General features: G+C 40.6%; 1 protein-coding gene across 6 annotated transcripts in view; it reads right to left on the reverse strand.

Moving 5' to 3' along the window:
- The window catches only part of LOC127412089 (calcium-activated potassium channel subunit alpha-1-like), a 307,683-nt gene that overhangs the window by 48,666 nt on the left and 235,165 nt on the right, over positions 1–23,852 (reverse strand). For 4 of the 6 annotated variants that reach the window (XM_051648145.1, XM_051648144.1, XM_051648147.1 and 1 more), the window contains exons 17-18: positions 15,218–15,304; positions 14,973–15,049 (exon numbers count right to left, since the gene is read on the reverse strand). In XM_051648145.1, coding sequence (XP_051504105.1) covers positions 14,973–15,049; positions 15,218–15,304 — 164 coding nt within the window. Of the gene's footprint in view, positions 1–121; positions 203–591; positions 625–8,451; positions 8,461–8,906; positions 9,081–10,332; positions 10,342–14,972; positions 15,050–15,217; positions 15,305–23,852 lie in introns of all 6 variants that reach the window. The other 2 variants (XM_051648148.1, XM_051648149.1) reach the window with 2 other exon arrangements.

Raw genomic sequence — 23,852 nt, forward strand, 5'->3', positions numbered from 1 at the left:
ATTTGCACTTAAACACTAGACTATTAATTATGCAAACATCCATGGTTACAAATTAAATGAAACTTAATAGCAATAAAGAAGAAAGAAGAAAGCTCTCAGCATAAGTCGGCGACAGATTTACCTAAAATGCTCTCAGCTTTGAACCGAACCCCAGACTGTCTCAGCAATCCCATTTTCCCTGGAGTTGTAGCGCCATCTGCTGCTAAAGGTGTCACAACATAGAAACATCTCTAAAACTCTACACATGTGTGCAATACTTCATTGCATTTCTAGCTCTTCAATCATCTCTCGCACGGACACGGAGCTCAACGACATCTGGATTTCATATGGATCTCTCAGTTCGGCACCTGACCTTTCACATGCACATGTTTTAAAGTAGAGCAGCCCCTCTGATGCATTTGACCAGAATCCAGTGCTAAGAAACTGCCATCAATCCCCAGTAATCTACAGAAAGCTGAGGATGGCAGCTTTTGTGCTGCAATACTAATGGGGGTCAAATCAAAAGCAAAAGGCCAAATCAGGCAGGTTACATTAGGATCTCTGGATGAGTGGGACTACAGCACAATAGGGAAAACAGAGAAGTACACTTACGTGATCTGACATATCTGTTAAACTTATATTTGGCTGAGGGGAATGCAGAGAAGAATGAGATATTACAAAGAGGCAGAGAGAGGTGAGGGTGAGACAGAGAGACAGACAGACAGACAGACAGACAGTAAACTACACTTAAATGAGGTCAGATATAGTTAGCAGCACTTAAAGCAATGAGAATGATGATGGTGATGATGATTCCTGTGATGAAATAAGCAGGAGATGATGAAAGAAAAAACTGATGGAGAGAGGCTACAAGATGATTGGTGGAGAGGTTGGACGTAAATGAAGCGATGAAAATCAAGCTGCCTGTTCAGTGTTTCCACAGCATGGATCCATTTTAAGAGTCAAATGTTGTATTCTTGTACCATGCCCCCTGACAAACGAGTCTAACAAGGAGTGGGGAGAAAGCAACGCTTCACAAAAATAGCTTTTGATAAGTCATAATTTTTTCCATGAAACTCAATTTGATCAAAACCATTAAAACCAGTTAAACAGATGTTAGCAATCTTGTAGAGTTAGACTACAAATTACAGATGTTTCCCATTAAATAATTGCTTCTTCAAAATTAAACGCTGCCGAATTCTCATTTTTGATTGGTAATGATCTTGTCAATTGTAGACGAACCCCAAACTCTAAGCATGGTAAGCTGGGAGAATCATGATTACTATATGCAACATACCTGTGACAAAACAAAGGACTTAGTCATAACACAAGTTGCATATGGAGCTGGATGTTTCAACCCTGTATGACTTTTTTATTTTTCTTCCATGAAACACAAAAGATGATGTTCAGTCAACATTACTCTAAGATGCAATAAAAGTTAATAAATGGTTAATAAATGAAAGAAAAAGGTACAGAATACAGGTTTGGAATGATTAACATGAGGGCAAGTAAATGATGCAGAGACTTGACAGGATTATGACAGAATTTTCATTTTTGGATGAACTATCCCTTTATGACAGCAGTTTATGAAGTGGACAGTCAGAATGTGGATGTGTTCAGATACATGTAGTTTGCTCAGCCCCCATTGCTACGAAGTCTCATCTTCTCTGCACTCTGTCGTTATGAGTACTGTATCTGATGCCATAAAGGTCACTGCGATAGGCCCAGGGTGGGGCGGTGACACAAACGCTCAAGCAGGGGCCCCACACTGGTCCTGGCATATGTCGCTTGCGATCTGCGGGCGCAGGAAGAGTCGGACGACTTTCTGGCTAGCATCTGTCCTACACTGCGGAGGGGACGACCGGCCCTGCTCCTGCCTGGTGGTAAGGAACTGTCAGCTTGAGTTTCATGACACACCAGCTGAGCTGGGGAAATGAAAAAGCAAACATAATTTTCGTGTCAAGCTGCATAAGTGCCGACGGTGCTGAGTTCCACCCTGCAAGGGGCGAATAAGATCCACTCTTAGGGCTGCGCTGCCCCGCCCTGCCTTGCCAAGTGCGTAACATCCTCTGAAAAATCCAAAACAAACCAGAGAGGGAAGGAGGAGAGGAAAATTAAGGTGAAAAAATACCATGAAGACTCAAAAAAGCCACAACCTCTCTATCTCTCTCTTCCTCTCTCAGTGCGGTGGGTGATTGTTGTTTACAAAACAGGCTTAGTCTGGGATTGCCCTGCTGAAAGCTTCCTTGTGAAGGCTCATAAGTTCAAAACAGGAATTAATACCCTTTGCGATGCTCAGCACCTTGAGAGCCTTTAAAGCTTGTGTAATGAGGGAAAAAGTCTCGGCAGGTGGACCACAGGGACTTTTATTGTCATTTTAACTTAGAGCGGAGGCAGCTAACTCACTTGTTCAGGATATTTGCTCCCTAAAGCCAGCACTTGCAACGATAACAAACTCTTCTTAATAGTATGCAGTGAACCAGAGCTATAATGAGTGCTGCATTGCTCCCTACTCTTGTCAACTGCTCTTTGGGCTTTGAGTGTAGCCAAAAGCAAAAGAGACATAATGTCTACTTCTTAGACATCTCATTTTCATAATAAAATTTCTTTGTCTGGCTTTGGCAGAGAGAAGTGTTACCATCCCGAGTGTCACATGCACAGAATCAGAACAAAAAGTTCAAAAGGGCTGTTTGAGAAAGCGCCGATCAGGGAACATTACTTGTGTAAGACAGAGCGCATTTACTGCCACGCGTTTCATGCATTCAGCAGAATTACTGCATCCAGGGGAGTAGTATTTATTTCAGCAATAACTGGGCTCTTTAATGCGGAGGTATAACTCTACCATATCATGCTTAGTGCAGGGATACTGTGATATATGAGCTTTCTAAACCCATGTGGGGTGCAGAGGGGTTGGAACATACAATCGACGGTTTACTGGGGAGTGCTATTGTTGCTCTTATTTAAACAGGAGCTGAGGGTATTGAACTCAAATTGACAAACTTATGCTGGACCATATATGCTTGGGGTTGGTTAGCATATGGGTAGCTGACATATAGCATACCCATGGGCTTTTTTTTTTTTAACTGACAAACAATATGTAAGGGAAAGTGTAATATATTGTAACTGGTCACCATTTTGCCATTTTTATTTGCCTTTTTCCCTTCATTAATTCATTTTAATTGTCATGCGGTGTGATCTTTGAAAGTACATATGTACAGTATATTCCATGTAATATTTCAATTAATAAGGTCAAAAGGCTGCATAGTAACATCCAGTGGTGTAGTCGGGGCCATCCTCATGTGTACTCCGTATACTTACTTTTTTCCTAGGGCTGTTTGCGTATAACGTTTCCTTAGGATCAGTATTTGCGTATACTCTTAGTATACCCCCTTGTTTGCTGCTTCAGAAGTCCATAATCTACTGTTGTGTTAGTTTCCCTTTAACTGTATTGGATGCTGTTTTGTGAAACTGGAGATTCGTTATTGTAATTGGTGCATTATCACTTGAATTCTACCATTCCACACCCTTGACATCCGTTGTCACCGCCATCATCGACAGAGGGAATTTATGACAGTGAGTGGAGAGAGAGAGAGAGAGAGAGAGAGAGAGAGAGAGAGAGAGTCACCCTCACACTGAAGTAGTATCAGGTAAAATTAATTAACGAAATATGCCAAACGTGCTGTAAAATAAGGAATCGTCCCGTAATTAAGGGAAAAAATTGCATTCCGTATGAAATCCATACGCGATGCTGTTTGTCCCATATTTTAGCGTCACACACCTAAACTGCTGAGAATGTTTTACAAATCGAGAGAAATGGACCAGAAACACACACACCTTTCGTGTGAGTTGTGTGAGATATTGGATGTTGCTTTACATGGATGCTACACTTGACAGAAATGGCTGGGGGAAAGATCAGTGACAATCAGTGGATGTCTTCTGTTGTATTGTTTGTCAGATGCAAGATCATTTTATCAAAACCATATAGCATTCGAGTGCATGTTAATTGTTTCCCACCATTGGGATTTTAAAACACCAGTAAACGCACCTATTCATGACATGCCATTACATTTTATTGCATATGTTAGAGCTCGTTCTGGAAGAAAGAGAGAGAGAGAGGTAAGAAAAACTGCATTACTGCATTAATTCAAAATAAAAGTACAGTTAGTTAAAACACTTAACGTGATTTTCTGACATTTCCCTTATGATAAACACTATTTACTGCCAAAACAATGACACTAATCCAATGAGAAATACACTATTTTCATGTTAAGCCTTTTCTCTCCCTTTCTCTTTTCTTCCTGGTCGTTGTATTAAAGCATTTTTCATTTTAAGTTTAGTAGGGGACGTTCACACCAAACACGTTTTTGCGTACGTCCATGCTGTTTTTCAGTGTTAAGCAGCTTCTCGCACGGGAACACCTGTAAATATGGGTCATTCCAACAATTCTTTGACATTTAAGTGCCCATTACAAGTGTGTGTGGTATTTATATTGTTTAATTTCACCTGATAGGCTTGTTAAAAAGAATAAAGACTTTCTATAGCATTACACATTACTGTGGTAAATGTGTAATTTTAACACTGATAGTGGAGGTTTTTTGTGTGTCCTTTGATTTATTGCGCACCCTGTTATATCATGATACCATGACTCTTCATTGAAGATATATGTTATGAAATTACATCACACACACTGGAGGTGGACATCAGCCATTCTGCAAAATTACTTTGAGTTATTTAAAGTTTATAACTCTATTGTTTTATTTATGTTTTCCTTTATTTTGTGGTGTTAGTCATATGTGGTCAAGCATAACATGTCCACCCTCATATGGGAAGATTTATGGGAAATTAATATAATTTTAAAGGTTCAATATACAGTATTTATGTTAACAGAAATAAAATCATAAATATTCATTTACAAATATGTTTTCTAGATATCAATCACAGACCATGTAGTGGCTCATTTATCCACTGATGTCCACCCTATTATTGTCCACCTTGATCCTGCCCATTTAACTGGATGAACATCTGAATTTTTTAGTAATTTAACTTGACCAGTATAACTAATACAATCTAATATGTCCCTGTAATCATGAAACATTAAGAAACTTGTAAAAATATTTTTATTTTCAAAAGTTTCAAAGCTAGAATGTCACTGAATTGTAGGAATGACCATTTATGATATGTACAGAGTTGCAGTTCCGCAGCTCTCTATACGCAGATTACACAGTCTACAGTAACGAACAGGGACTGGGCAATAGTAAACCACTTTTTTTGGTAGGACTACACCACTGGTAACACCTTATTTTACAGTGTCTGTGTTACATATATTGCATGCTACTATTATTAATTACTATAGTAATAACACAAACAATATGAAGTACAAGCAGCTCTACAAAATTATTACACAGCAATACCATGCAGTTCATTCATATTACTCATTAATTATCTATGTAAATACACAGTAAAATAAACAATGTAAACGGCTGGCACTTATAATAATATTATATTTTTTAAATGCTGTTTAAATGGTTTTAGATGGAGTTTATCGTGTCACACTGCAGGGCATGTCAACTATTTTATGTCAACTACTCATATACATTAAAATCTATGGAACAAGGTCAATCACATGATGAAGCGCTCAGAACATTTATATTATGTACAGTTTCATCGGAAAATCATTACTGACTAAGCTAAATCAAAGTCAGATGGTGGAGCTCCATGAATTTCTCATCATAGAGATGTAAAGTTAGATCCAAGACAGAACTGATGAGAGGGAGTCAATACAAACCCACAGCTGGCAGAAGCTGTCAGAACTCCAAAGCCTTAGCGAAAGCGCACTTAATTCAGAAAAACTGGAGCTAAGAAAAAAGCCAGCAATGAAAACCAATGAAGGATGACGCGAATAGAAGAGATCAGTAACAATGTAATGGCCAGTAACTGGTATCCAGGGATATTACCACAAACCAAAACACAAGACACAAAGTCATCCTCATCAAGGGTTTTGATGCTAATCTAAGCCGATGTGGCAAGCGGTTGGAAAGCAGTTGTAGAGGAAATGCGATCGCCTGAACTGACCCATGCTTTTATAGTAGGTCGTACTGCTGCCATTCCTAACTGACAGATGCTTTAGTATTTCACATCTGCTACGGCTTAATGAGAAGACCCCTGTTCGGCCCTGTCCTTTACACAACTAAGTGCTTCAGTCATCTGACCTCATCCAATAGCCTGAGTCTCTGCCATCTCAATGGAGTTTTTGTCAGGAGATTTTTTCTTAACTTTACCACTGAGCCTGAGAGTCCCACTGTGGTATACCAGGCATTAAATAAAGCACATTGACTTTTTCTCCCCTGATTGCTGGCTAAGAGAAAATCATCAAGGTGGATCATATCCTGTGGAAAGGGGGAGAGTTTGATGTGTTTTTTTTTTTTTTTTTTTCTCAATTGCCGACGTTCGTCAGTAAATGTAGACTTTACTAAAGGAAGACGTTTTATTTCAGCTGGTGGAAGTGGTTGAGGCATTAATGGCTTGTGGTTGTAAAAAAAAAAAAAGATTGTCCAAGAATAGCAGAACAGAAATTCCCAGTATATACTTACTCTTTATGAACAGATAATCTCACTAAAGATCCCTTTAAATTTAAAATCTAGCATTTGGAGAATTAATTAAATGTGAATGTAAAAAAAAAAAAAAAAAAAAAAAAAAAATAGGTTTGACTGCTTTTAATTTACTCAGATCTAATACCTGTCTGTGTTAAATTTTACTCAATTAAAACACTGTTGTTCCAACAAGGCTTTTGACTAGCGTAACGAGCAAGACTTTCTTGGTTACAGGTTGACCATCTTCATCAGGCAAGTTTTGCTGGTGAACAACATGGTTATGCTGGTCCACCAACTAGACCAGCACCAAGCCAGCACTAACAAGCATAGACTAGCCAGGCAAAGGAATTGCATGCTGGTTAATCTTGTTTTTTCAGCAGGGCAAACATAGTCAAATGGGATCTTAACCAGTAGAGTAGAATAGAGTTAAATTTGTGTTTTTCTAATTGACCACATTCAAAACAACAGGCTGTATTGCCCAATCACTGTTCTCTTTTGCCCAAGTAGAGTATGACATTTCACTATGGCCCCATTTACACCACGCATTAAAATGCGCTTTCGTCGATTGGATCGCTATAAGATAGCACTTGATCACATTAAATGCAAGGTGTAAATGTAACTAAGACGCATTGTGATCAGATCACGGAAACCATATTTTGAGGTGGTCAGGGACGAATTCTGACCAAATTCAAAGAAGGTGTAAATGGAAATGCGTTTTTGTTATCTGGATACAACTACGAAAGTAATTAGTTATATAATGAGGTTGTACTACAGTCATCTGTTAAAGCATTGCGTTGTGGGTTCTTGCCTTTGTGTTTATTCTGCCATCGCAATGTGAAACACACAACAGACACTGCCGTCTTGTGATATTGTCACTCAATTTAATAAACAGTATCCTATAAATTATTATTCCATTGTATACACTAGGAATATATTGTTTCTCTAAAATCCTCACTCACGTAGCATATTTAGTGCTAAAGGGCCAAACACGGTATGAATATCATAAAATTTGCTGCGGCAGCCTGCAATTTTACTTAGGTGGACGCCAAAAAAAAATTAAATGCAGGAAAAGCCCTGAATTAACAAAGTGGTGGAAAGCGTTTGAATTATCCATCAATGTTTTGTTTTGTTTTTTTAATCCCCTTTTTCTGGATGCCCAATTTCCACTACTTAGTAGGTCCTAGTGGTGGCGTAGTTACTCACCTCAATCTGGATGGTGGAGGACAAAGTCTCATTTGCCTCTGCTTCTGAGACAGTCAATCCACGCATCTTATCACGTGGCTCGCTGTGCATGACACTGCAGAGACTCACAGCATGTGGAGGCTCATGCTACTCTCCGCGATCCACGCACAACTTTCCCACATTGAGAGCAAGAACCACTAATTGCGACTATGAGGAGGTTACCCCATGTGACTCTACCCTCCCTAGCAACCGGGCCAATTTGGTTGCTTAGGAGACCTGGCTGGAGTCACTCAGCACACCCTGGATTCGAACTTGCGACTCCAGGGGTGGTAGTCATCGTCAATACTCGCTGAGCTACCCAGGCCCCATCAATGTTTTTTTTAAATTTGCTTAAGACTAATAATTTTCAGTTACCGCAGCCACTGATGTAATATGTAAGTAGCATTGTCCATTTTGCATGGGTAAATGTGATTTAATCTCTATCCGATCACAGTGGGGACGCATTTGACTGCAAGGTGTAAACGCAATCCAGCTAAATAATATCCAGATACTATATGGATATGAAGTGCATGTCAATGTCAGGTGTAAAAGGGGGTCAATGAGTTGTCAAAGAGCACAGGATTGAGGGTATCCAGTGTGATTGAGGTGGTGCTTTTGGGGGAAAAAAGGATGAAGTTAGAAATTTGATTGCATTTTCCTTAACCTGAAGAGTCTTCAAAAGTCACATCAATATGAAAACACTGTCATTGTCAAAACATCATCAGTGTCAATGAACATAATAAGTACAAACCCATAGGTGTGTCTTTTAAAAACACATAATACATAGTACAGTACCCCTGCTATGTAAACATTGTAAACATCAAAACAGTGACTGTGAAACTGTCACCAGCACCGCACAAGTGCTCCACTAACACAGCATGCACCACTACTGCACCTACTGCAGCACTAACACAGAGAAGCCACGTCACTTCAACTACCACCAATTCACCAAACGAGAAATACTATGTGCTAGTATACCAATACACCAACCAATAAGCCACAGATACAGAAATAATGGAGGAAAGAAACAGACGGAAAACAGACAGCACATGAAATACGACACAGACACACTCACAGGTCACGGACATCAAATGGCATGTGGTTGGCGATCGAACTTACAGGCACGTAAACTGGTTGAGCAATCATGAACAGAGACAGAAGAAAGTGGGAAGGCCCTCTGAAGACTGTCCATGTTACTATGTACACTGTCTGACATGCATGAGCGGTCACGCTCAGAGCGCCCGCAATCAAAACAACATGCCAGTTTCATTCGCTTGTAGACGGACATCTTGGCTACAGTCATGTGTTGGATGAGAGGAAAGGAAAGCAGCAGGTTAATGGCAAGGATCAAAAGAGTTTTTCAACCAGGGAAGTCTGAAGGTAACTTCTTTAAAATAGGAACAAAAAGTGCAAAGCCTTAGCCGCAAGCTCTGACAGGCTTGACCCACAGATGGAGCACTGCCCTCCCGCTCAGTAGTTCACATCGCTTCTAATTTGCTTCTGTTTACATTGTCATAGTAAATTGTGATCCGGATTTGTAAATGAATTGGAAATCTGATTCTGAAAAGATCTAATCGAGGGCTCATTTGCTTGCTTGTTTCGGCAGAAAGCAGGAATCTCATTGGGGTCAAGCCGTGCCCTAAGGCTGATCATGTCATAAAAGGTCAAAAGGTCAGATATGACAATATGATCAGGGAGTGGGGCAAGGAATATTCAGGCAGAGAGGAATGAGTGAAACCTGTTTTGGTAACATCCTCTAGTGTCTAGAAGAGCAGTGTCTAGAAGAGCAGATCACGTACCTGTAACCCATCATGCAGCAGCAGGTTATCAGCATCACAACGTGCTACAGGCTCTGAAGGTAGTGTACTTTTTTATTCGTCAAACTTAAAGGGATAGTTAACTCAGGAATTAAAATTCTGACATCCTTTACACACCCTTATGTCGCTCAAAACCTGTAAGACTTCCTTTTTTTAGTGGAACACAAAAGGAGATGTTAGGCAGAATGTTAGCCTCAGTCACCATTCCCTTTCATAACATATTTTTCAAAGGTGAATGGTGACTGAGGTTATCATTCTGTCTAACATCTCCCTATGTGTTAGGAACAACACGAGGGTGAGTAAATGATGAATTTTTTTTTGTTTTTGTTTTTTTTGTTTTTTTTTTGGGTGAACTATCCCTTTGACCCTGCTCACCACTGAGCTCATGCCAAAAGGCTATTTCTTCAGTCCCGTGTGCATGAACACATGCCTTGTACTTTGGACTCAAACTAACAGTGTGTGGGACAATGTGCATGGGAGTATTTGTATGCGTTTTTTTTTTTTTTTTCCTCAAAGGACCTGTGGTGAGAGACTACAGCATTTGATTGCTGTGAACCGGACTAAAAACAGTCCCTGGTACACATTCTCTTGGTGCCACCTTGGTAACAGACCATAATCAAGCCTGGCACTCTCAAAAGAGCAAACAATCCACAGGGACTGACTTCCATCTGAGGTTATGAGCTTGAAATTGTGAGGCCAATTTCAGTTGTATGCTGGGGAGATAAAACAATAAATGACTTGGCCTTTAGAGCAATAACCTCAGGGACTGTTATTCTTATAGAACCATGCATAATAGCTGAAATTAAGGAGAATAGGCATGCAGAAGGAGGCGACCATGGTCGTGTCTCTTAGATGGGAGCCCAGTCAACTGTTTACAGGGCTGAAACAGATTAAGGCAATCCGATAACATGCAGCAGCGGGGTTTATACTTAATTTCATGCTAAAATCTGTCACTTCAGAGTTTGAAGGTTGACATTCATCGGGGCACATAGTATGTGGTTATGTTAGTCAGTGAGACATGGAGGGCGGTATAGACATGAGACAACATGATGATGTGAGTGACTGAACATGAATAAACAGAGAGCCTAATTACTGAAGCCTCTTTAACAAAACAACCACATTTAGCAAGAATGCTCTCAGCACCCATACTGTCTTTCCTCGCCCTACAATTTAACACTATTCATAGCAGGCTGCAACACAATACACTACTAGTGACTAGTGGGCTCTTTTGGTCATATACGTATACTACAGAAGCATACATTCTTGCCTACTATGAGCTGATACTTACAAGAAAGAAAAAAAAAATTAAAGGGATAGTTCAAACAATAATTATAATTCTATCATCATTAAGCTTCAAAGCCATCTGGGCTTCTTTCTTTCATGTAAAACAAAAGGAGATGTACCATTTACTTTCATTGAATCTTTTTCCATACAATGAAACTGAATGGTGACTGAGGCTCTCAGAGCAGCTGAGAGCCTCTCCTTTTGTGTTCCCTGAAAGAAAGTCAGAGGGGTTTGGGACAATTTTGGGGTGAACTATCCTTGTAAATCAAGAGTGACTTTAAATACAATGAAGCCCTAACTAACCAAAATACTTCAAACAAGCTCCTAGACTTGAGGTAGAAACACAGTCAAACACGCCCCTACTTGTAAATCAGTATAAAGCAAACAACATCCCAGCATAATATACCTAAATAAGGAAAACAATGTGATGAGTGAGAAGACCCTGCTATGCATCCTCACTAATAGCAGTCTTGCTAAATAGGTTTATGAGGACCTCAGCTTACACATTCTGTTCCGTTCTCATTTACAGAACTACAGTGGCATCTAGTGGCCACATTCTTTACAGCATCTTGGTCTATACCACCATGACTCAATAATGTTGAGAGATGCACCTATCTGTGAGGGCAGTGAGTAAAAAGGGCCCAACTACTGAAAATAATTGAAATGCAGAGGTGGAGCATTTCAATTCCGCAGATGTGTAGAGATGCTGGGCAGGGGCCGGGCGGTGGAGACAAAGGGTCGGTTGTAGGCAAGAAAGGGACCAGATTGTTTTGATTGTGTTATGGAGACGATGCTCGTTAAGTCTAAAAATGTAAAGAACTTCCCACAAAACTCTTTTTGCTCTCTGAAAATACAGCAGCGTGCGAGACTGCCCCTGACAGTGAGTGGACTGATTCAAGTGGATTCAACTTCCCCCCTTGGCGCTCTCGAAGTCCATGACTAACAGTAGCAATATTAATCGGCTTGTTGGACATTTTAGATTGTCATGACATTTATTTCAGTTTTTGTTTAGTTTTGGCAGAGTCAAAACAACTCTCTGATTTCAAGTATTAAAATGGTGTTGTAAGTAAATATTTTATTGGTTAAAGAGCCTAAAGAAATGTTAAAATACAAGTTAAGGTCAATCAACAGCATTTATGGTATAAACGCTTGACTCGTCCTTCTGTTGCGGTAAGGTAAAATGAATGGAAGTGAATGGGGCCAGTTTATAAACATTCAAATACAAACTGTTTTAAAGGTATAGCCACAAGATGTAAACATTATATGTGTTAACATGATTTTAGTGTGATAAAATCAGGTTTTACAGGCATTACGGTGCTTGCCAGATTACAGGGTTTACCTGCATTACATTGTCATTACAACAAAGTTTTAATATTGGATATAACTTTACACAGATAAGGTTAGTAAGCGATTTTATCACACTAAAATCATGTTAGTATGTATAATGTTTACGTATTGAGGCAATTTTAAATATTTATGGACTGGCCCCATTCCCTTCCATTCTAAGCACCTTACTGTAACAGTGATTTTTACTTTTTAAAAATCGAAATTATTTTCTGTGGTAATCAACATTATGCCACAAATTCTGTAGATTGAGCTTAACTTATTTTGAACCTGGAACATTTCTTTAAAGCTCCTTCCAATTACAGATTTAGTGGCCCCTTTGGTTTGGAGGGGAATTCGGTCTGGACCGGGCCTGTAAAAGAAGCTTTTGGTCATTTCAGGCCAGTAAATTCTGCTGTATTGTTTTGGGCTGAGGACAGTGGAGAGATGAGAGGCGTAGGAGGATGCAGCAGCTAGACTGATACATGCAACATAGATATATAGATATATATAGAACTATTGGCAGAGTGAGACTCTGGGCCACAGGAAACCTGTTTTTACTCACAATATGTCACTACCAGTGAGCGGTTTAAATAAAGAGGCGGTTTTCCAAGGCAGCAAGGAAGGAAATACATCAGAAAGTGTCAATGGTCATAAAGAGGGTGAAAATAAAAGAACACAAACTTCCATTACAGTAATGTAAACCTCATTTATCTTACAGTATGGCTACCTGCCTTTTGCTGAGAAAAAAAAAAAGAAAGAAAAAAAAGGATTTTGTAGAATATATATGATCAAAAACATATGACTGGGGTAACAACAAAATAGTATAAAGCAATAGAAAGTTTTAGTTCAAACTTTAGTGTTTTATCAAACATATCTGTATATACTGTTATTATATTTCTTCAAATAATTAAATTAAAAGTGCTATAACTCCGTCATCATTTACTAACCCTCATGCCATTCTAAATCTGTATGACTTTCCTCCATGGAACACAAAAGGAGATGCTAGGCAGAATGTTAGCCTCAGTCACCATTTACTATCATTGCATCTATTTTCAATACAATGAAAGCAAATGGTGACTGAGGCTAACATTCTGCCTAACATTTCATTTTTTTATTCCATGAAATAAAAACATGACAATGAGTAAATGATGACAGAATTATTATTATTTTTTATTTTATTTATTTTTTGGTGAACTATTCATTCAACGTGGAAAATAAATCAAAAGAAGGGGCTCCAGTTAAAGGCAGCTGTTTAGGAGTGCACAGTGAAAGGTCATTGGGATTGCAGCTGAATTATTCATCTTGTGGCTAACTGGTTTGGACAAATGCTTAAATAGGTCACATAATAACAATGCAACATTAATGTTAATGTACGCTCTACTTAACATAAATTCATAAATATTGCTTCATTCTACAAAACCAACATTAACACATGACACCAAACATTTGGATGTTAAATTTAAAGTGTTGATGCATGTATACATAATTTAAGAAGGTGTGTAAAGAACTACATTTATATCAAATTATACATCTCTCATTAGTATATAATGGCCTATGGTGGAGCTGCTCTGACAGTGAACTACACTCTGAGCTATTAATCTCTCTTCTACCTCACTGACTTTCTGTCAGAAAGTGTTTTTGCCAAGCTGAGACAGTGGGACATGACAGTGGCATGTCCGAACAGCACTAGCGTTGGGTGTTCTAGGTAAACAGGGTGGATATGATTGTTAAAATGATCCTGGCCAGGAGTGTGTTTGTGGAATGTGTCTGGTGAGGGTGGGCCAAGCTGCTCTTGCCTTTTGTTTTTCCACCTGACTGGTGTCATTACCACCACCTCTCTCCCACTGACGCCACCGCAAGCTGACAGCCCCTCTCTTCAGCCCCGCTAATCACGTCATTCCCTCTCTACATCTGTTTCTCTCTCTACCATTAGCATGCTGATAGCTGGCTTTCCTCAAGAGTCCAACTCTTTTCACCTTGTCATCTTTCTCCTTCCTTTTCTAGGCCTCCATTTTAAAGCTTATCTGTTTTTGATGAAGATGAAGTCACTAGTTTCTACAGTTCATTGCTGTCCACTTATTCATTCATATGGTTAGTTTAAAAGAAAGAAAGAGACCATTTCTAGGGGCTTCAAGCTGCTATTATTTTAGTATTTATTTGTCTTTTTACAGTGGTTGCAAGGCAGCGCTGAATTTACATTTCTCAAATATTCTGGTTAGGGTTTGTAATAAACCTCTAACATTAAGTATTCAACTTCTGCAATTAATCAGCCTTAATCAATTAAGATACAAACTCCAGTTTCTGGAGTTTCTTAGATAACTTCAGCATTAAGTGTTCAATCAATTTTTGTTTTTTGTAACCTTTATACTTTTTGAGAAAGTAGCTTTCGAACAAAAAAACAAAGAGCGTGTCGAGTGTCACGACAACGGCAAAGTTCAAGGCAGCTCTAATGTGGCATTTTATTTTATGCAGAATCGAAGCATAAAACTTAGTGGTAAGCTTACCAAAAATTATAACAATATTATTTTGCTTTCAGAAAAAGCTATTCTAAATCTCTTTATTCTTGTACTTTATTCATTAGTAAAAAGAAAAAGAAAAAGAAAAATGGTTTAACATGCAAAAATTTCGGATCTATATAAAAAAAAACAAAGCAAAAGAAAAAAACAATATCTGGCATGTTTCAAAACAAAAAGAGTTGGTGGCCACTTTCCGTTGAGACTCGGCTCACAGGAGGGGTGGAATGGTCTGGTTTACTTACTTCTTTTGCAGCCACACTTTTTAATCCTTTTGGGATCTGCGATGTCATCATGACAAGCTTTGCAGTAGAAAAATGCTCTGAAGAAAGACAGTAAACAATTTAACATTCAACTTCTAGCATGTCCTTCACATTTCACAGTTCTGATTTGTATTAAAGGGTAAATAAAAATAAAAAAAATAAATACAAAAAAGTGTGAAGACAAACAAAAGAGGATGAGTATTTTGATGGACTGAGGACGCGATTACCTTTTCACCTCTTTGGCGTCACTGGCGATAAAGAATCCCAGCGTCCCCTCTTGCATCTTAACATGATTTCCGGGGTTGATCAGAATACTGTTTAATCAGAAAGAGGGTCGTTTTCATTAACATGAAGGAAATCAATCTCACACATCCAAATGCTCTAATCAAGAGGAATGGTACACGTTTTTTTTTTTTTTACCTTTTTGAAAAGACTGATGAGAAAACATGCATAAACTGCCTCAGATTTTGCCACTGAAATTGTACTTCTCTCCCAAAAAGATGCAGGGAGGTTGTCGGCAAATGAAGCTATTCTAAATTACCTTTCAGGCCACTATTTTTCTTTTTTTTTTTTTTTAACTGGTTCACACAAATATAGTACACAACAACATGACTTGCCAATTTTTATTCTTTTCTCATGAGTGATGATATAAAAGAAAGAATTAAAATTGGGGTGGCAACAGTCTGAGTATTCTTATCAAAAGGCCTTCTGAAACAGAAGGTGTGAGGTCTATCTCCAAACAGCAGTGGATTTAATTTCCTATTTTAGTGCAGCTGCAATGCAAGGGAATGACCAGCCCACCAAGAATTCAGGGTGCATCCTGGGTCTATGAATCATCGGTAACTGCATTACTAAGCCAAGACATGTCATGCGGTAAATGGGCCTTTAGTTACGAGTCGGCACCTATCAGACTGTCCTAATACTACAGCACATGTGAGTATACAATTGACCCCAAAAGATATTATGACATTTAAGTCACACATAAAAATACAATTACATTAGAAACAAAATATCAAACCATGTGATATCTGCAAACAAAAGATGCAAGACCTTTTGTCTTTTAACTAAATTTAACATTTTCCTTCAAAACCAACTAGTTACAAGGTCATTTTATTGAACATACAGTATATAGTACTGTATAAAAGCAGTTCCCCTCAAGTTTACACAGGTGTCCTATAGAAGAGTAACCACAGGTGTCCTTCATCACATTAACTATGGACATGTACCAATATGATAACCAGAAAGTGTCCAAATACTGTTTTGACTTAATTTTGAACAAAATATGTATTGTTATAGAATTTGAAACATAACAAGCTTCTTTTTGTGAAATGTTTTGCTTGGAAAGAGTGTTTGTGCAATACTTCCACAAAATAAATGCCAGTTGGTTTGATATTTTGTTACATTATTAAGTATGGTTTAAATGTTCAAATAAAAATATTTGGGGCCACTATATTTTATGTAAAAATTAAGTTGCATGTTAAGTTTTACTTTTGTTTGCTATAGTGCAGACAGGGCGGCCAAATTCTAAAGAGATTTACCTGTCAAAAATATGCTCGCAATGTCCTTTTATCATTACTTTTAAATTGTCAGCACATAAGTCATCATAAATGCATCATGAAATCATTAAAAAAAAAATAAAAAAAGAACATCACAAAAAATGTACACTCCTTTGTGGTTTGATTGTAAACAGATACCATTCATTGTCAAACCTGAACTAGCATGGTCGATGTCTTGGTGTGACTTCCCTTGGTGGGCAGGACATTTTTGATGTTATGATGTAAATGTCAACTTCTGCCAAATATTTTTGAGTTTGCTTTGTAAGAATAGAGATTCAGAAATGTGAACAGAGTCACTACTGAATCACTGTATCATTCCCCATTAATTAGACAGAGACGGGACAACATAACACAGCCATTAATGCTTGCCTGTTTTTAGGTTTCATCAATGGATTTAGTGGTGACTGCAACACTAGAAAAATGTCCAGCCTGGCCCGATGGCCAAGGCCAAAGAGCCGAAATGAAAGAGAAAGTAATAAACTGCAGTTCACATTGGTCACGTACACACTGCAAACTTTTGGATGTGTCACCTGTATTTAAATGCAGGAGTAAATAATCTGTATTGCTGTTCTGTGTGTGTACAGAATTCAGGAGTTCCTCTAGAAATTGCGGTGATTGATATTTGATTACCATATCTATGCTTTTGTGTCCCTCAACTGTAAATAAGAAACATGGAAGCTACCAGTTTAACATGTTTAGGTTCACTATTTCTGTTCAAGCACATATTATCCACCTGAGATGTATTATCATCCAGCAATTTTGAATTAATTGCCATCGACAGAGTTATCATGATTTGTTTTTTGCACTTTAAGCATCTGCACGCTATCTCTGGACTCTAATGTGTGGGTTATCTCAAGAAGGCAGGGCTGGTGAGTGAAACTACAGTGGAGAGAAACAGACTGGAATACATGATTGAGTGAAGACACATACCTCAGTTTGTGTGATTTGCATTAGGACAAAAAAGACACATCTTACATCCACTATTAATCACATCAATTACAACTAGTTGTTCAGTTCTCTACACACTATGTAGAATTTATGAAAATGCAGTTGTTGCTACCTGAATTTTTTGGAAGTTAATTTGGTTGTAGAATGTTGTTGTCACTCCTGTAAATTCCCTAAATATTTGTGTACAGAACAGGGACAAAGAACTAAAAGGAGAGTGAGAACCGTATTAAGCTGCAGTGTGTAAGTGACCACTGAAGCCACATTCAAGACATTCCACTAATATATTGATTAAAGAAGGCAGCCAGCTTCACTGGATCTCAAAAGTTTATATATTTAATTATTGTTTGATATACAGTATGTAGTGTAACAAATCTCTTTCCTCTTGGCTCAGTTATTAACCATTTAATCAGAAATGAAGATCGAAAGAGGGGCATTTAATCCATCATAAAGCGAAAATTTGCTGGTTAGTTATCGGAAATGTCAAAAGCTGTCTGTTTTGCTTTAAATCATTGTGCAACTGTTATTTATCACTGCGCTTTACATTTGATTAAATAGCCCCCTTAGTGAGAAGCAGCACATTTGGCATGCTGTTCAGATGAAAACAAACAGAGTTGTTTACTGACATATTCACACACATTGATCCCCAAATGTGAGATTTTCACACTGATTGACACAAAATCAGAAAGGCATTATTAGAATGACTGCATGGCTACAACTCAGATCAAACCTCATATTATGGGGAATAAAGCAAGCATCACATGCCACGTGACAGAGTGTTCGGACATGCAGTTATCAAGAGTGTCACAACCAAGGACACATCTAAAAGAGAGCAGGTGCAGCCACCGCACAGCGGCACGTAGATGCAAACTGTTGCAGTAACTTCTGTGCAGTTGGATTGTTGTATAGAACACCAAACTGACAGGAAGTGACCTCACTTCATAAACATCTACTCAGAGACGCACAGGCATTTGGGGATATGATAAATGCCAATACTAGACAAACATTGACAAACAAACCTTCTGAACCATCCACTCAACACTGTCTGTCTCACACTTACATACACATACAAATCACACTCGCTCCCACACAGACACACATTAATAGACACACACAAAGACACAAATGCAATACAGTGTTAGAGTGGTAATGACAGAAAAGGCAGAGATGGTTGCCATGAGTAGTGTGGCCTTGATTAACAAATAGTTCAAGTTGTTTAGCAGAGTACGTTTTAGAAGTAAAACTTGTCATTTTGAGACAGTTTCTGATATTCACTATTATGCACTGAGAACAGTTTTAGTGAGCATTAAGGTTCCTATTAGGACACTTTCCTCTGTGCATTTCAATATGCTCTTGGCAATGAGCAATAAGTGAGAAAAACATGAAGTACTGTTTGCATGGAAAGCACAACGCTAAGAAGCATGGGGGCAGAAATGATTCGCAACTGATGAATACTGAAAAATAACACAAAATTGATTAAAAAAATGAATCAATGAAAAAAATACAAGATTTATGGTATGGAGAAACGCTGCATGGAAAACGCTTGATATGTGAACAGCACAGACAAAGAAACAAGTGAATCGAACAATATCAACTACTCTCTCTGCCTGCAAAGAAGTTAGTGCATTAAGCACAACGATCACAATAAGAAAGATAGCAAGAGATTTTGGTCATTTTTGAAAGGGGGATGATACAATATCCTTAAGCTTTTCGCCCAGAGATGATCTAAAGTGTGGAGGGGTGAGATAATGAAGAGGGCATACCGCTTTCTGCTTCTGCAAACAACAAGAAAACAATTTAAATCAAACATAGACTGAAAAAAAGAATGCGAGGTGTTGGTCATACCTGTGTCTGCACATTAATGTGAGAAAATCTTTGTGAATAACTAAAGTAGAGGGCAAAACAGTCACTTTTCACTGTAAAAAAAAAATAAAAAAAATAATACTTTTTGAGTTGTTGGACTCGTCTGTCATATAAAGGAAAATTATGGTCTAAACCCTGAAGTGCACTTCCAAGTTTAGGCGATACATTTTAAAATCAGCCTAGGACACAAAATTGAGAGTTCGACTAAAGAATAATGTTGTGCCCTCTAAAGGTTTTGTCATTATGTGTGGTACGGCATTAAGTTATTAATAAAAGTTTTACAGCCATCCATTATAAAGTAATCAAATTATATGAACTGTATCATACCAAGTGACAGAGTACAAAAAGAGCCTTTACTTTAAAGTCCATGTGTGTTTTGGCATGGAGAATACTGGACATGAGTGGCACTTTTACAGTATACTGTATGATATTAACAGGGTTCCAAGTTACATTTTTAGCAAGCAGGTCAGTCAAAAGAAGTGAAAAAAATCTATAACTGCTGTGAATTTAGACCTTTCTAACAGGCAATATGACAAAAATTGCTCTTATCCAACCACAGTAGGGATGGGCAGTATGACTAAAATCTTATATGACTGCATGGGTAATTTTATATCATGGTACTAATTATTTCACAGTACATCAAATATTTATGCTGAAAATTCTGAAACTTTTATATACAGTATATACTGTATATTAGGGCTGTCACTCAATAAATTTTTTTAATCAAACTAATTACATGGTATGCCATTTCATTAATCCAATTAATCACAATTAATTGCATACATAAACATTTGCTGAGAAAGCCCCTCAAATAACAATAATTCAATACACAGCTCTGGAAAAATTAAGAGACCACTGCAAAATTATCAGTTTCTCTGGATTTACTATTTATAGGTATGTGTTTGAGTAAAATGAACATTTTTGTTTTATTCTGTAAAGTACTGACAACATTTATCCCAAATTCCAAGTAAAAATATGATTATTTAGAGCATTTATTTGCAGAAAACGACAAATAACAAAATAGATGCAGTGTTTTCAGACCTCGAATAATGCAAAAAAAAAAAACAAGTTCATATTCATTTTTAAACAACACAGTACTAATGTATTAACTTAGGAAGAGTTCAGAAATCAATATTTGGTGGAATAACATCCTGGTTACTTTCGAAACCTCCGTTCCCTGATGGAGGGAACGAGACGTTGTGTCGATGTAGTGACACTAGGGGTCACTCATGGGAGCCCCAAACACCTCTTTTTGAAAAAAGGCCAATGGGAATTGGCGAGTGGAATTTGCATGCCACTCCCCCGGACATATGGGTATAAAAGGAGCTGGTATGCAACCACTCATTCAGGTTCTGTGCTGAGGAGCTGAGACAAGGTCCCGGCCATTTCAGCGGGTAGTTCAGTGTTGTAGCAAGAGGGACACAACGTCTTGTTCCCTCCATCAGGGAACAGAGGTTACGAAAGTAACCAGGACTTTCCCTATCTGTCACTCACTCGACGTTGTGTCGATGTAGTGACACTAGGGGTCCCTATACAAAATGCCACAACTAGCTGAACTGTGTTATGTGGACTGGCGAGACGGGCAGACCGCTGTGTGCCTTGTAGCCAGCTCACCAGGCTGTCACGTAACCTCCCCCAACACTCTTATGAGCGTTGAATGGTTCTTCGGGAACAAGTCAACTGCTCACAATATAGGGACAGGCTAGCCCAGCCATGGCCTCTTTTCCTTTTTTTCTCCCCAACCGACTAGGGGCCATAAATGTCTACGTCGGGGGGTGTCACTCAGAAGGGGAAGACACCGCGGAGACCACACCCCGCCTAGAGAGGGGGAGGGGGGGTATTTTGAGTGGAAATAAGTCACATGGTCTTACCGAGTCTTGTCGGAAGTATGTCATGTGGAGAAGTCCCATGGTAGGTCCTACCCGCGGGGGGAGGAGTTTCTACAAACATGGTGACTGGGGGCAGAGGGGCCTCTGCCCAAGGAAGACGCAGTTTACCGACAGGGAAATGATTTAGCGGAAGATATCACATGGGGTCACCTACAGGGAACCACCACATGTGGAGCACCCACCTCAGTAAAGGGCCTAGTTAGCACACGTACTGGGCCGGCAGCGAGTTTCTCCACAAACTCGTCTGCCACAGGGCTAAGGAGGAAAGTCATCCAGGGATCACAACTTGTGAATACGACTGGGAGTCAAAAGCACACGTCTTCACCTCATGGGAGGGGAAGGGCGCTATGCGCAAGCGGTACACCTGGCCAGTTGTCCCGGAACTTACCTGTTCGGACCTGACAACACACGGGACGAAACCGGCTCAACCCGGAGATTATAGAACCTCGCAAAGGTGTTGGGTGTTTCCCAGCCCACTGCTCTGCAGATGTCTGCCAAAGAGGCGCCACTAGTCAGGGCCCAGGAGGCCGCTACACTCCTGGTGGAGTGGGCTCGTAGTCCTACGGGGGGGCGGAACATCCTGGGTGTGATATGCCATCACGATGGCGTCAACGACCCAGTGGGCGATCCTCTGTTTGAAGACAGCACTTCCTTTCCGCTGTCCACCAAAGCAGACAAAGAGCTGTTCGGAGCTTCTAAAGCTCTGCGTGCGATCCAAATAGATGCGTAAAGCACGCACCAGACACAACAATGCCAAATCTGGGTCTGCCTCCTCCTGGGGCAGTGCTTGCAGGTTCACCACCTGATCCCTAAATGGGGTCATGGGAACCTGGGGCACATAGCCCGGTCGGGGTCTCAGGATCACGTGAGAGTAACCCAGACCGAACTCCAGGCACGATTCGCTGACAGAGAACGCCTGCAGGTCCCATACCTTATCATAACCCCTATCTTGATGGATGTGAGCGCAGTCAGGAGGGCAGTCTTCAAAGAGAGTGCCTTAAGCTCAACTGACTCCAGGGGCTCAAAGGGAGCACCCCGTAGACCCCAAAGGACTACAGAGAGGTCCCATGAGGACATGAGGCGTGGTCTGGAGGGATTCAACCTCCTAGGAAACCACTCTTTTGTTGAAGTTTTGGGTACCGTAGCCTCTTGGGCATGCTGCAAAAAATGAAACAAAAGATTCTCCTCCCGGCCCTTCCATCGGGGGATGGAGTGGTCTGTCTACCAGCTCCGTAGAAGCGGGTTTCCTCGCCCCTGGGTCGCCCGTCTCAGGGGTGCTTCGAAGCATTCCTAGGGTTCTTGGCGGCCGGCCGTGAGACGGGTGGCGTCTGCTTCCTGCGGTGGGCTCCACGCCGGTGCTGGGCCATGGGGAGGGCTGCGGCGGAGCTGGTGCTGTTGCTGCAGGAGGACGCCCTTGGCGACAAGCAGACAGGGTGCAGGGTCTTGAGCCGCGCCAGGGCAGGATGTGTTGAATGGCCTCCGTCTGCTGCTTCACCGCTGAGAACTGCTGGGCAAAGTCCTCGACAGTGTCACCGAACAGGCCAACTTGGGAGATGGGGGCATCAAGGAACCGTGCCTTGTCAGCCTCTCTCATGTCGACCAGGTTGAGCCAAAGGTGGCGTTCCTGGACCACCAGGGTGGACATCGCCTGCCGGAGAGACCGCACCATGACCTTCGTCACCCGGAGAGCGAGGTTGGACGCTGAGCGCAGTTCCTGTATCAATCCCGGGTCAGAACTACCCTCGTGCAGCTCTTTTAGCACCTTGGTTTGGTGTACCTGCAGGAGAGCCATGGCGTGCAGGGTGGAGGTGGCTTGTCCAGCGGCACCATAGGCCTTAGCCATCAGAGACGATGTAAACCTACAGGCCCTGGACGGGATCTTCGGGTGCCCATGCCTTATCCACCTGGGGATCACCGTTGGCCGCCCCACCATCAAGGGTAGTGAGAGTGGGGGAGCTGAAAGATAGGGACCGGGTAGTAAAAGGTGCCCCACATGATCTTGTCAGCTCCTCATACACTTCCAGGAAGAAAGGAACTGGGGTGGGGCGTGGCGTGAATGGCGCTCTAGGCCCAGGAACAAGTCATTGAGCCACGAGGGTTCAGGGGAGTGTGGAGGGTTCCACTCTAGCCAGACTCTCGCGGCTGCCCGGGAAAGCATGTCCCTCCACGTCAGAGTGGACGAGCCTGCTCTCCGATACTGCGCTCAATAGAGAACTCACCCTGAGAAGAGCCGGCGGTCTCACCCGAGAGCCCAACCTGGGCAAGCAAACATGCTGAGGAATGGGAGGTCCATAGAGGGTTACCTGGCAGAGGTGGTCCCACTGGAGTCCCCAAATCACCCCCAGTGCTAACCGACACGGCCTCATACCCGTAGGTAGAAGGACCGAGGTGGGGAGCCACTGGAGTGGCTTGCTTTCTTACGAAGGCAAGCCGCGACCGTAACGTTGCCATAGTCATGTTCTCACAATGAGGACAAGATCCATCCACAAGCGAAGTTTCCGCGTGGGCAGCGCCCAGACACGTAAGACAGCGATCGTGGCTGTCAGAAGCAGAGAGATAACGACCGCAACCAGGAATAACACACAAGCAGAAAGTCATCTTTAAAAAGA

This window comes from Myxocyprinus asiaticus, chromosome 21 (genome assembly GCF_019703515.2).
Source record: "Myxocyprinus asiaticus isolate MX2 ecotype Aquarium Trade chromosome 21, UBuf_Myxa_2, whole genome shotgun sequence".
Lineage (NCBI taxonomy): Eukaryota > Metazoa > Chordata > Actinopteri > Cypriniformes > Catostomidae > Myxocyprinus > Myxocyprinus asiaticus.